General features: G+C 37.5%; 1 protein-coding gene across 4 annotated transcripts; it reads right to left on the reverse strand.

Annotated features, from left to right (window-relative positions):
* Positions 1–8,005: 8,005 nt before the first annotated feature.
* On the reverse strand, positions 8,006–14,515 carry LOC113433510 (thymosin beta-12-like). Of its 4 annotated transcripts, none has more exons than XM_026696128.2 (3): positions 14,381–14,515; positions 13,129–13,236; positions 8,006–8,381 (listed from the first exon to the last, which is right to left on the reverse strand). In XM_026696128.2, exons 2-3 carry the CDS (start codon positions 13,226–13,228, stop codon positions 8,344–8,346), a joined length of 138 nt encoding a protein of 45 aa, XP_026551913.1. In that variant the 5' UTR covers positions 13,229–13,236; positions 14,381–14,515; the 3' UTR covers positions 8,006–8,343. The 4 variants fall into 4 exon arrangements, with proteins under 4 accessions (XP_026551913.1, XP_026551914.1, XP_026551915.1 ...); XM_026696129.2 differs by lacking the exon at positions 14,381–14,515 and adding an exon at positions 14,028–14,154; XM_026696130.2 differs by lacking the exon at positions 14,381–14,515 and adding an exon at positions 13,956–13,979.

Raw genomic sequence — 14,515 nt, forward strand, 5'->3', positions numbered from 1 at the left:
GCTATTTTGTTTGTATACTTTGTTTGTATAGAGACACCTACAACTTGAGGGGAGGGAGGAGGGGAAAGTTCTTGAAGGATTTATTTTCCTGAACTCTTTTCTTTCTCAGAATTAAGTCCTTGAGTGATGCATTTCTGGTGAAAGGTAGCTTTGATATTCAGGAATAATTTTACATTGGATAGTGCCAGATACAGATGATATCATATTGCTTATTATGGGCAGTTCTCTGTATAATTTACTGAGAAATCTTATATTTTTACCTGATAAAATCTATTGAGAATGAGAATGGAATTTACCAACAGAAAGATTCCATCCATCTTTCATGAGCTCCATTTTAATCCCTGTCCAAATCTGTTCTGAAATGTTGCACATTTTGTGGAGCAGATGCATAAGTGTTCAATGTGCGAGAAGCCAAATAAATGCCCACTGGAGCTGGCAGGATCTCAGAATCACTGACCCATAATCTTTCAAAGATCCTGGAGTGCCAGGGAACTCCCAGAGGACTAAAAAAGTGCTGACGTGCTTCCCAATCTTCAAAAAAGGAAAAGAAAAATTGGATCCAAGAAACCACAGACCAATCAGACTGACATCAATCAAGCAACAGGTCTGTGAACATCTAGAAACAATCAAAGCTATTACTTGAAGCCAATATTGATTTGTCAAAAACAGACCGTGTCAGATAAACCTTATTGCATTAATGACAAAGTGACTAAATTAGTGGACCGGCAAAATGCTGTGAATGTTCAGTGAAACATTGGACAAAATAGACCACAATGTACTTCTTGGTAAGACAGAAAAATATGGGATAGGCAGCATCATTACAGATGGATTCATAACTGGCTGACCAACCGCACTCAGTGTGTAGTTCTCAATGGAGCTACATCTTCAAGCAGAGAAGCATGGGGTGGTTCTGTCTTAGGTCCAGTACTCTTCAACATTTTCATAAATGATTTAGATGAGGGGATAGAAGGGTGACACCAACCTAGGGAGACAGCTAACAGATGACACCAACCTAGGGAGAACAGCTAACATTTTAGAAGTTAGGCTCAAGATCTAGAAGGATCTTGACAGATATGATAATTGAGCCCTATCCAATAAAGTGCAATTCAGTGGAGACAAAAGTAAAGTTTTACACTTAGGCAAGAAAAACCAAATGCACAGGTACAGAATAGGTCAGTGATGGCTAACCTATGACACGCGTGTCACTCGTGACACGCCGAGGCACTTTGACTGACACGCCTGTTGGTGTGGGGAAAACCTGCACATTTAGAGGCTGCCTGTGCTCTGCTCCAATCTCTGCTCCCTGCTTGTTGCGTGGAGGTATGGTGTCACCGCTGCCGCAAGATCTTTCCAGCAGAAACCAGTTTTAACCGCCATAAACTGAGGTTTGTCAGTTTCATTACCTCAGGAACGCTACAGGAGGAAAGGAGATCCATGAGGTTCACAGCCCTGTAAGGTGGCCTTCCGATCCCCACATCCTGCACCTGCAGCCCTGAGACCAGGGAGATGAGTTTCACAGCCCTGTGTGATCACCCCAGCCCAGTTCGTCATAAACCAAATTATTGATATTTCTTGAAGTGACACACGACCCGAGGAAGGCTACACTTTTTCCCGATTTTCGACACACCAAGCTGAAAAGGTTAGCCATCACTGGAATAGGTGGTACATGGCTCAAAAGCAGTAACCATGAGAGGGATCTAGGAGTCCTAGTGGAAAACCATTTAAATGTGAGACAGCAGTGTGCTGCAGCTTCCAAAAAAGCCAATGTTGTCCTAGACTGCATCAACAGAATGTTCCTTACAATGAGAACAATTAATCAGTGGGATGGCTTGCCTCCAGGAGTTGTAGGAGTTCAATCACTGGATGTTTTTAAGAAGAGATTGGGCCACCATTGTCTGAAAAGGTATAGGGTGCCTTGTCTGAGCAGGGGGAGTTATACTAAAAGACCTCCAAACCAGTGGTGGGATTCAAAACTTTTTACTACCAGTTCCGTAGTCGTGGCTTGGTGGCCATGGCTTACTGGGCATGGCAGGGGAAGGATTCTGTAAAATCTCCATTCCCTTCCCACTCCAGGGGAAGGATACTGCAAAATCCCATTCCCCCCCCCCCCCACCAACCTGCTCCATTCTCCTGTACAGGGCAACAAAAGAAGACCCAGACAATCAGCTGGGACTCAGGAGGCAGAGAATAGATGGGGGTGGGGCCAGTCAGAGGTGGGATTTGCTGGTTCTCTGAACTACTCAAAATTCCTGCTACCGGTTCTCCAGAACTGGTCAGAACCTGCTGAATATCACCTCTGCTCCAAACTCCCTTCCAACTCTGTTATTCTGTATTCAGTTTTTAACGGTTAAGCAAATCACTATGGTCATTAAATGAATCTGGGTTCCCCGCTGGCTTTGCTTGATGGAAACCAGCTTAAAAAGTCATAATCACTAATTATGGGATATCAGAATGCTGCAACCCTCTTAAACACATGCTGGTTGCCAAGTGCCTGAATTTTGATCAAGTGACCACAGAGATGTTGCAACAGTTGTAAGTTCAAGGACCATTCTTATCATAACTTAGAATGGTCATTAAATGAATATTTGTGAAAACCACTGGACTTACCACGTTAGATACCTAATTTCCCAGTGAATACTGAACATTATATACAGTCTTCTACTCCTTCATCTTATACATAATTTTATTTTAAACTAACCCCAAGAGTAACATGAGGTTTCAAATGGATATGCATTCCATAATGTAAATGTAAACTGAATTGTTTTGTTGAACAAGTAATTTTTAGACAGATTAACTTCATAAAAGGAATTATTTCAAGAATTTGACCTCATGGAGTATGTATCTTTCATATGAATTATTTTCTTTTGTATGCGATACTGGAAAAATGTAAAAGATCCAACTTCCAATATAAAATATTATGGAAAAATAGTTATGCATAATAATGATAGATCATCATGCTGACTATCCTTATTAGATTTTAAAAAATGTTTTAATCACATCAGCAATTAATCCCCACACAGGTGGACGAATTGAGTTAAGTGTTCCCTGGATGGACTCCTCTACTATGGAACTAACTGTCTCTGAAAGAAGATAAACCTCATTCTCATGTTGTCCTATGAATTCACAGTGGATAATTGAAAAAGCCAAAGAGTAACTAAAAGAAGTCAGTGTGTCCTTCGTGGATTGTAAAAAGACTTTTTATGTTATCAGTCATGTCAAGCTGTGGAAGGTGCTTAGAAAATAGGAGTTCCAGAACATCTTATTCTCCTGAATTGAAATCCATGTACAGGAGATGAAACCACAGTCTAGACAGAACATGGTGGAACAGACTGGCAAAGGAAGAAGAAGAAGGGTGTGATTTTAAAATTGGAAGAAGAAACACCAGTACCTTGTTCTACTGAAGACACTATGTTGATAGTGAAACTGCAAATGATCTTAAGGCTGTAGTAATTAAAGTCAAGGTGCACAATGAAAAACTGAGACTAAGATTAAATATCAAGGAGACAACAGAACTGACAGTGAATATATTGAAGTGCTATATGCTGCTTTTTAGGATTGACTATCAACAATAAACGAACTAGCAGTGAAGAAATAAACTACAGACTAGCACTTGGTAGGGTAAGAATGATGGCTCTGGAAAAGGTACCCAGATGCCTCTGAGGTGTCTGTACCTACAAAGATAAAAATTGGGCGGGCAATGGTTTTCCCTGTGATAGTCTATGAATGTAAACTGAATCCATCCTCCTTGTTGCTGTTGAAAAAGGTAGAATAAACATTCATGGTTTTTAATTTTGGTGTTGAATTAAACTCTTGACAACATTATGTATAGAGAACAAACAAATGGCTCAAGCAGAACAAAACAGCCCACCTGAATTTAGCCTGTTTGAGAAAATGATTGATATTGCTTTTATAACCAGATGCAAAGACAGAATTGTTTGCATCTCACCTTCCAATTCTCACATTAGATAGAAATTATCTGCTTAAATTGTAATACATTATGCAGACCTCAGTTCCTTGGAGATGCCTATAGTGATGGATCAAGTGGAAAAAGAAAGAAGAGGATGAACAGCAGCGAGAAGGATGGATTCAGTTTAATTGCTGATTTTACCATTGCAACACCTGACGGGTCAAGTTGAGGACAAGTTATCCTGACAATCTGTCCATGACAATCATGTCAAGATCATTCAGGAAGGATGAGTTTTCAGGATATTTTTGTTTCTCTCCCCAAAATATTCTTCTGTCTGTCTTGCATCTGATTAAAAAAAGCAATATTAATCATTTTCTCAAACAGGCCAAATTCAGGTGGGCCATTCTTTGGACAATGGGAAACTCAGTTTTCACATTTTTTTTCTTCACGTGCCATGTGGGGCTGCAAAGGACAATGAGTTATCTTGCCTCCCATTATTGTCCCACGGGCAGAGAGTTCTAATTTGAATTCACCTTATACCTGTAATATAGTCATACACTGAAATGTCTTAAACTCTATGGCATGTGACTGGTTTTGTTTATTTTGGCAGGGGATGATATATGCTGTCCCTGAAGATGCGTTCTATGGAAATGTTATCTACAGGAATTTGCAGCTTTGGGTTGAAGCTTTGGGGATGGACTGAAGCTTTGTGATAAGACGTATCTAGTGTGCAAATTGAATTATGTTAAACATTCATCATACCTGGGCGTCTGGTGGGTATTAGTCTGTAGCCCAGGGTCAGATAGCCATCAGCCTAGACAGGGCATTGCTAATGCTAAGAATATTCTTATTCACACAAGCCAAAGGACAACACTTTATGTTTTGAAACATATCAGCCCTGTGCCCTAGAGCTGCTGCTACTCTCCCTATTCAATGTCTTTCCATTCTTTGTCAAAGGAAAAAAAAATGAACAACTTCTCCTTTTCTTTGAAGTTTGCAATAAGCAGATATAGGCCTGCAGACTGAAGTATCCTTAATATAACGTTAATAAGCATAGCTGAAGGATAATTCCAGAAAGGACATTCTTTTCCACAATGGTAATAAAATAAAATATTTGAGACTTTTTTGATGAACAAAAGAAAACAAAAATGTATTGTCACAACAATGGCACTTAAATGTTTCTAGCAGGATTTTTGTTTCCAATCCTCCCTGAAAATACAAAGGACTAAACTGAAAATGTAAATGATATCTTCCTTTCCCACTAAAAAAAGAATCTCGCATTGTGTTTCAGCTCTGCACAAGCACTCAGTATTTTTCCAAGTGGTTTTGTTGAGGAAGGCATTGTAACCTTCCGGATGAATTAAGAAGGTGATCTTGTGCTGGATTTAGAATTAACACTCTCAAAGAGCACAGATTTTGAACATACAATAGATACAGTGCTGCACAATTTTATTTTGGGGAGAAATGAGATAAGCTTCTCCTAGGTTCATATGATTCTTATATGTATCTTGAATTGATTGTGGCAATTAACTGGAGGACAGATCTAGCAAATGGCACTTCATCAGCTAGAGAAGAAACTAAGGTTAAGGTACATAGCACATTTTCAAAACTTTGATTGCTTTGAAATATTAATATTTATCCTTATTTTGACAACATCCTGATTCATTCATGCAGCAATGCATATTGATACTATTATCCAAGACATATTCAACACTGCATCTGTTTACTTCTCAAAATGACTCGTTCTCTTTGCTTGCTGATTTTATTTGCTGGATTCAATGGAAATAAATTTTTTTACACAGAGATAAATATGCAGTAACTTGTATCTTGCAGCTCCATGTGCCTGAGCCATACATAGACTATAAAGGTAAGTGATAGACTTGGACTCATTTCAAGCATACTCCATAATTATGGTGGAAGAAAATTTTTCAAGTCCATTTCTTAAAAATGGTCTATGTAGTATTGATAAATAGAAATTGATCTACTTTATATTTTTCTGTATCTAAACTTATTGTATTTGGCATTTCCTCATTTACAACTCTCTCTGAAAACCCACCTACCTGACATCTTTAAAGCAGCAACGCCAAAGAGGTATTAATAGTAGTAGAGTTAAATAAAATGAAATGTGCCTTAAAAAGAAACATAAAGGCTTGTGAAAGCAATTTATAAAACAGCAATGATTCTTATTTTTGATACTACTGTATGATCATAATCATTCTATTCTTAAGACATTACCTTGATTATTTCACTAGATCCATTAGATATATACTTTTATATTTATTATTCAACTTTTTTCTGATATGATGTATCCTATTAACTGCATATTTCCTGCACTAGAAGGGAAATCTGCATGCATGCTAACTTCGACCCTTGCATTTTAACCAGAGTATAGTAATCTGGAAATCTCATCTCTGTATAGTAAAAACAAAGCATTTGATCAAAACATTCATGTTATTTATTTTATATAAAGTTCTTTTCCTTAATTGTAACCACAGTTTTAAAAATGGAGGATTTTAATTTCAAGACATATTTCATTTTTATTCAAAGGACACATCCTGCTGGACACATTCTTAGCTACCAGATAAGGTCCAATTGCCCTATTTACTATGGAAATAAATATTCACTTTTTTCTGAACATATTTCTATTTCTGCAATACAACTTAAAAGTTTTGCCTTTAAGTCATTTTTGACTTCTGGACACTGCACTTTGTCGTTTTCTTGGCAGCATTTTTCAGAAGTGGCTTGCCAGAACTAGTTCCCAGACTGAAAGAGAAAGAGAGAGAAAGGGAGGGGGGAAGGGGGAGGCTTTAAGCCATTTGGCTGACTTTGTGCCTAAGGTAGGATTAGAACTCACAGGATCTTGGTTTCAATGAACCAGATGCTTCTCATACATGTTGACATCTTAACCAGATGCAGCACAATGATGGAAAAGTACCCTCTAGTGAAAAACAAGTCACACTGCAATTCAAGCTCTTCCCTCACCCTAAATATATTTTAGGTCAGGACAGTTAATCCTTATTTTTATGATAGTGAAGAAAAAGAAGAGATGATTTGGGTGGATCAGTTGAAACAGTTATCTAGTCCTTCCCCTTTAGTTTCCCAAAGTAGCCCTTAGAAGAAATCTAAGTGAAGAGGAAGCAGAAAAGAGTTTATCACCAATTGGTATTTCCTAATAATAATAATAATTCACAGACATGCTGCTTTTTTTATAGCTCTGTTGTCTACTAAATTGCCTTTGCTTTTGAAGCTAATTGTCTTTTGCTAATATTATTTATTATAATAAGAATGTATTTGAATGTATGATCACCTAGCTCCAATAGATCCATTGCCTAACTTTGAGATGGAAAAGGTAGTTTTTGGTCTATCCAGAATCCCCCAATATCATGCTCATCAGACACAGGGATAGCAATCCAAGAAACAAAAATGGATGGGTCATTCGATAAGATCCAAATGCCGATTTCATTTTTCTATCAGAAAGATATATGGATTAAGATTCAAACCTTTATCTGTGATCCGTTACTTGAAGATTAAATGGGTTAATATTGATGTTTCCAAGTGTAAATATGCTCCTGTATGATGAATTAGCATGTAACCTTCTCTTAAGGAACTATATACATACCAGAGATGGTATTCAGCAGGTTCTGACCAGTTCTGGAGAACCGGTAGCAGAAATTTTGAGTAGTTTGGAGAACCAACAAATCCCATCTCTGACTGGAGATTTTATAGTATCCTTCCCCTGCCATTCCCACCAAGCCAATCCCACAGAACTGGTAGTAAAAAAATTTGAATCCCACCACTGATACATATCATTTTCATACCAGGATGAAATATATATTTAATCATATATCAAATATGGGGGGGGGGGCATTTAAAACTTCAATTTTGCAAAAAATTGGAAAAGAATAATCTGATGTGACATTATCCCGATAATCTTCTAACATTTTTGTTATGTGCCCAGCCCCATGCCCGTTACGGACAAAAATATATTTAAATGGGGTTGAAAATTAAATGTTATTATTAAGGATGTTTACAGACAGACTTCTTGATCAAGACACACAGCTCTTTTTGAATGAGAAAATGTCATTTTAAACAAGGGCAACACATCAGAAACTGGTTTATTGTGGGGGGTTCCATATCAGATAGTATATGAAAATAATAATTTCTGTTGACAAACAACAAAAGAATACATTTTTGGCAAATTCACATATATATTTGAAACACAATATGTGCTGTCTTTGGAAAATTATAAATGGTGTTTTGATTGGCTTCAGAGCATTGCTTTAAAACAGATGACCCTTGCTGTTTTAATACAGGGGGGAGGGAAGTAAAAAAAGTGCTCTTTCTGAAAAAGCAGAATACATCAACTAATAACAGATTTTTAAAATGTAGAACTTAAAACCCCATAGCAGATGTTAGCCATATCTTCTGATTCAACTTCAAGGTGTATTTTTGTTTTGCTTTTCCTGTTCAATAGCTGTAAAAAGAAAGAAAGAAACAAAAAAGAACAAGATAAACATCATTTGTCAACATTTGACATTTGTACAGATTTTTTTTTAAAAAAAATACTTATACAATTAAACAGGTCTTTTTCACTGTTACTAATTGGTGCAAAGCAGATGCTTTAGCAACTATGAAAATTAACATAATCACTGTTGCAGTGATTTTGCACTATTTACTTTACCAAGTGGTTCAGCACCGCTGGAAGTGAGATTTCTGAAGTTTGAGAAAAGAATTTTGATCAGTTGAATAAAAATAGAATATTCATGTGTATCATGGTCAATTGAAAAGTTAATCAGAGAGACAATTAACTGTTGAAAACTTCTGATTTATTGCCTATGTGGTGATCTTCAACATTAGGAGGAAATTTTACATTGGGGGAAATGACATATAAGATAGGTAGAGCCATGTCACACATGTACAGGGCCAGGATTGGATTCAGTTCTCCCCCCGCCCCCATAAGTTTTAGCACAGGAAAGAATGAGAGTTGCAGGATTATGGGGATATGTATATTTGTGTTCATTTGTATGAATGAGAATGTTTGGTTTTTCAACAACTACTTTATGATATTTTACCCCACATAAGAAAGGTACAATGAATATTATTGTACCTGGAGCATTAGCTGGGTCTCCTACCAAAGATATTGCTGAATCAAGAACCACAATCTGATTTTTTTTCAGACAGCTTCCTCTTACAAATCAAGGGGCTGCCGCAAAAAAGAGGGGTCAACCTATTCTTCAAAGCAGCTGAAGGCAGGACAGGAAGCAATGGACGGAAAGTGATCAAGGAGAAAACCAACCAAGGACTAAGGAGAAATTGTCTGACAGTTAGAACAATCAATCAGGGGAACAATTTGCCTCCAGAAGTTGTAAAGTCGTAAATGTTCCAACACTGGAAGTTTTTAAGTAGAGACTGGACAGCTACTTGTCTGAAATGGCATAGGTGTCAGCTTTGGAATAGGGTTTCCTGCTTAATCAGGGGTTGGATAAAGAGACCTCCAAGGTCCCTTCTAACTCTGTTATTCTATATATTCTGTATTTATCACCTCAAAATAATGGGAAACTGTCTTGGCAATTAGAGTCAGGTAAGATTTTTCTGGGCTCTAGTCTAGGCAGTCCGGGACAGGACCTCAAACTGCCCAACACAGATGTCTTGCCAATAGGCCTTTTTTCCTAAATTAAAAGGTACAGCAAATAGGCCATAGCTCAGTGGCCCCCAACTTTTGGGGTACCATGAACTTCTTCTGTGGAGAGAGGTTTTTCCCTGGACAGAAGGGGGCGTGCTTACCGCATCCTGTGGATGGGGCTTCGCTAGTTGGGCCAGTTTCTAGCATGCTGCTGACTGATGCCAATCCACAGACCCAGGGTTGGGGCCCCCTGCCATAGTTCCCTATGTGTCTGGCAAAATAATTTTAAGGCTTTCCTTTCTCAATCTTACACTGAAGAGATACTGCAGTACAGGTAGTCCTTGACTTACAACCATTTGTTTAGTGACAGTTTGAAGTTACAACAGCGCTGAGAAAAATGACTTATGGCCATTTTTAACACTTACGGCTGTTGCAGCATCCCCATGGTCATGCAATCAAAATTGGTATGCCTGGCAACTGATTCCTACTTATGACGGACGGAGTGTCCTGGGATCACATGAACAACTTTTGCAACTTTCTGACCAGCAAAATCAATGGGGAAGCCAGATTCACTTAACAACCATATTACTAACTTAACAACTACAGTGATTCACTTAACAACTGTTGCTAGAAAAGTCGTAAAATGGGGCAAAACTCACTTAACAAATGTCTTGCTTACAATATACATTTTGAGCTCAATTGTGGTCGTAGGTCAAGGACTACCTGTAACCCATTACAGAATCTTAATGAGAAGCTTGAATTTAGGATGGGGGAAAATTGACTTTGAAGTGAATTCAACCTATAGGGTTTTACACTAAAAACATTCTTGCAGCTTTCTTGGCATGATGCAGAACTGATGCCTTCTCCCAGGAAATTGACATCCTAGTCTCAACTGAAGCCCTTCACTTCCTGTCTGCTCACCCCACCCACTTAAGTACTAATCAATACTAAAACTACTTAGCTTTCTAGATCAGCCAAGATTGGTTAGGTGCTGCCATCTGTTGAGACTTAGAGGAATGAAGATAATTTAACTCCACATTCTGCTTTGTTAGAATAAATGGATGTCACTCTTAGCTTTTTTGGAAGTCTGAGAGGATAAACATCTTCATCATCAACAACATTCTCCTTGTGTTTTCCTACAGTGCAAGGTATTATTAGCACTAAAAACAAATGACAAAGTTTCATCAACTGCATATCTTAAGCTGGTCCATCTTTATTGCTCTTTACTTCTCCTTTGTAGGCACAAAGTCAACTGATGTTTGGTATGAAAACTAGTTGCACTCTCATATTGGTTACTGGCCCAACAATTGGACATTTTAATAAGACTGGAAAGTACCAGAATCCTTTCTATTGTATCAAACATCTGCTGTGCTTGACAAGACATTTTTTTAAAAAAATATTGCCTCTTTCCATTAACAAATAACAAATTATAGTCCCAGAGGATCAGATTGCTAACTCTGTAAACTATTGTTGTTTTTTTTCTGATGAGGTTACAGAACAGATCCAGTGTTTTAAAAAATTCAGATGTTCAGTCCAACCTCACATGAAAGGACTTAAATTTGTGCAACAAAATTGCTTCTTTCTCTCCCTGCCTCCTCTGCCCCAAACTGTTCTGAGCATCCTACAAGTCTCTAAATTAAATGCAGTGTTTTCAGAGAAGGTTTTATAGGAGAGAAGGTGGAATCCCTTCCACCAGAGGTATTTTTTCTGTTAATGGACATTGAACATAGAATGCAAGTCTGGAAATAAAGAGAGTTGATGTTTAGTTATGCCCCTGAAAGGAGGTGTAACAGAAGGCAGCAAAAGAATCCGATGATTCTTAGTCAATGCACAGGATCAAGTGCTCCCAGAAGAGGTAGAGAAGGCACTAATTTATATCAGCAACTTTTCTCTGTGAAATCATGGCAGGTAAATGCTAATAAAGTAAAGCGACACACATATTGTATTTGCTTTCCATTTGTTTCTTTTTATGTGTGGTATTTCATCCAAAATCTTGTTCATTTTTAAAACATGAGATTTCCTCAGAACTAAAGCTCCTGAAGCCAGAAAAAGGCTGCAAGATGATAGCTCATGTCTTCTCTTTCCTCACCCTGGGCAAGAAAAAGGGCGTGTTGCAAACACAGAAGGAGAGGCTGAAAAAAGGCACAGATGAGGCTTTTACAACCCAATGGGTTTGTTTCATAGGATCGTAGAAATATGTTTCTCCTGTGTCTTGCGAAGTTCTGGTGAAGGGGCTTTGAGCTATTCTGGTGATTGCAATGCTTTCTCAGCTATAGATTGTTTTACATTTTCCACATGCAAAGGAGCCAATTCATCTTCACCGAATGACCACAGCGATTCTAAGTGATGCAGTCATTAACTGAGACATCACATGACTGCAACTGGTGATTTTAGTGCCCAGCTTCTCTACTGATTTTATTTGTTGGAAGCTGGCTGTGAAACTTGCAAATGGTAATCATGTGACCACAATTTGAGGACTACCTTTTCAGGACCGTTGTAACTTTACACAGTCGCTAAACAGGGCAGTTGTTGAGGAATACCTTTATCTGAGTGTCAATCTGTCTCTGAAATAATCTGAGGAATTGTCCTTGTCTTTATTCTCTCCTTTTTGCGAGAATATAGCTGTATGCTGTGTCATTTATTGAAATATAGGTAAGAGATACTAATTGACTCATTTATATTATACCCAATGTAGGAAAATTTTCCATTCACAGGAAAAGCATTTAGAATAGCAGTGATCAGAGCAGGTCAGAAGGTCTGTGATGTAATGTTCTTGATACAAATTAACCTTCTGGAAACAGTTCAGATTAAGGATGGCAAAATGGATTCATTAAAATCTTTCATGTTAAATTGTTATTTTTTGTACAAAAAATAATAAGCCTTGCAAGCAGACGGAAGGCTAATTACGGCTGTAGTTGAAAGCCTCATCAAGCAATGATATGGTGGATTTAACTACCAACCAGCAGAGGGCAGCATTATGTAATTTTTCAACTGATGGAATACTATTGTCTGCAATAGTTAATAATACTGTGCATTTATCAGTTTTTTTAAAATCTTGTTGTGTCTCCTTAAAACTTTCAAATTCATCATAACCACAGCTTTTGTAGGTTATTGTAGCATAGCAGTTTTTACCACAAGTAGCCTGTCAAATCTTTAACTAGTTACAAAATCCTTTGTGCGTGCATGTTGCTGAAATTGTTTCACAGCTCCCTTTGGTATTTGTTACATAGATTTTAGATGTGAAATTCTAGTCACAATGCCTTAGGAAGGTCACATGAAATAAACAGTTCAAAGTGCACATTAAATTATTATCTTGCTTGGCACTGACTGGTTGAATTAGCTTGAAAGTCATAGTATGTTCTGGAAGAAAGCCAACATACATGCCTTCATACATGACTACATGAAATTTTTTTTTGAAAGTGGCTAGGAAAACAGGAATGCTGTACATAGCTATTTGAGGAATAATTCATTCATTTCAACAAGACCTGCCTGATCATACCTCTGTATGAACAATTTCTAAGGAAATGTGATCCAGTAGGTCACTGGCAATTTATCTATCATACAAACTAATAAACCAATTGTAAAAGAAATCACTTACTTTCCTTGGTAGGTAATGGATTTTTTTCTCTAGTTTCAGTTTTTTTCAGTTTGGTCTTATCAAACGTTTCAATTTCTGCAAAATCTGGTTTGTCAGACATGATGAACCCTGACAAAGAAGGAAGAAACACACCCATGGCTTTGTTAACTGGTGCTACATTGCATTCTATACACACACACACACACACACACACACACACACACACACACACATTTTAAAATACTTCTGGATCATATGTGAAATCCAATAATGTATACAGTAAATGTTCTACTTCTGAAGACATAAGAGTTTAAAAATTATTTAATCATGAAAATAACAACAAAGGGAAATAAAGGATTTGAATTTGTTTCTGAATAAAATATTCCTTGTGAAATTAACAAATGCTGTAAAAACAATTTAACGGAAAGCTGACTCTGGATGCACAGAAGCTGACTTTCTAGCATGCTTCTTTTTTTAAAAAAATCCTCTAACACTTGGTGATCATTTCCCAGATCTTTTTAAGGACATTGTTTAACAGACAATCGAGTTTCCTTTAGTAGAACAAAGCCAGAAAAAAAAATGTCCAGAAGAGCTATGGTGCACAACTGCTCTTAACAATAGAATAGAAGATCTGTAAGGTTGCTTTGTTCTTCTGTATTTTTGTTTCCATTCATCGCACCTCATGCAGAATATTTCTGATTAAACAAACACCCCAGCATTAAATCTTTCCCTAGTGGATCATGTTTAAGCTTTTGATTTTCTCCCATGGAAACAGAGAATCTAATTCTAGTTCAACCAGAATTAATTTACCCTAAAGTTTATCAATAAAGGCTGCCTTTCGTACTTACTGTAAAATCTAGACACATTTACTGCTTTTATATGATTAGGGCGGGAAAGATAATAAAACCACATGCCATTACCTGTTCTGCTTCTTCCTCCTCTGCTACGTTTTGACTATCTGAGCCAGCATGGGTTGGGAAAGGTCACACGCTGATCCCTCCTCCCCATCTCAGCCCACCTCAATTAATATTGATAAGCTTGCAGCAAGGGTGGTTCAGCAAAAATCAATGTATTATTTCACAAAGCAAAGCTCTATGTAGCTGGGTGCACCAGGGACAAAAGGGGAATATCCAACCTGGACAATGAAAACCTCAAAAGAAAATCAATATTCTATTTCCCCCTTCCCCCTATTTGCTGAGCCTATTTTTATTAATTCCATGTGCAAAAATGTTTGAGGCAAATATATGGCAGGCACAAAGAAGAATACACATACCTTGGTTGAAGTAAAATCTTCCCTTTCGAGGAACTGCACAGCTCAGCAATTTCCTGGAACTAGCTTAGGCATTGATCAGAAATAAGGGATCTTTTATTTGTACATGAGGAAGCTTGGATTTCTCTTTATGCTAAG

The sequence above is a fragment of the Pseudonaja textilis genome, chromosome 2 (genome assembly GCF_049901715.1).
Source record: "Pseudonaja textilis isolate UNSWEBS1 chromosome 2, rPseTex1.2, whole genome shotgun sequence".
Lineage (NCBI taxonomy): Eukaryota > Metazoa > Chordata > Lepidosauria > Squamata > Elapidae > Pseudonaja > Pseudonaja textilis.

What these genes read in the sequence shown, in the direction of transcription:
- LOC113433510 (XM_026696128.2), bottom strand. Translation starts at nt 13,228, where the DNA reads ATGTCTGACAAACCAGATTTTGCAGAAATTGAAACGTTTGATAAGACC. An exon ending in TCCATTACCTACCAAGGAAA is followed by an intron (nt 8,382 to 13,128) that starts GTAAGTGATTTC and finishes TTCTTTTTACAG; the next exon opens with CTATTGAACAGGAAAAGCAA.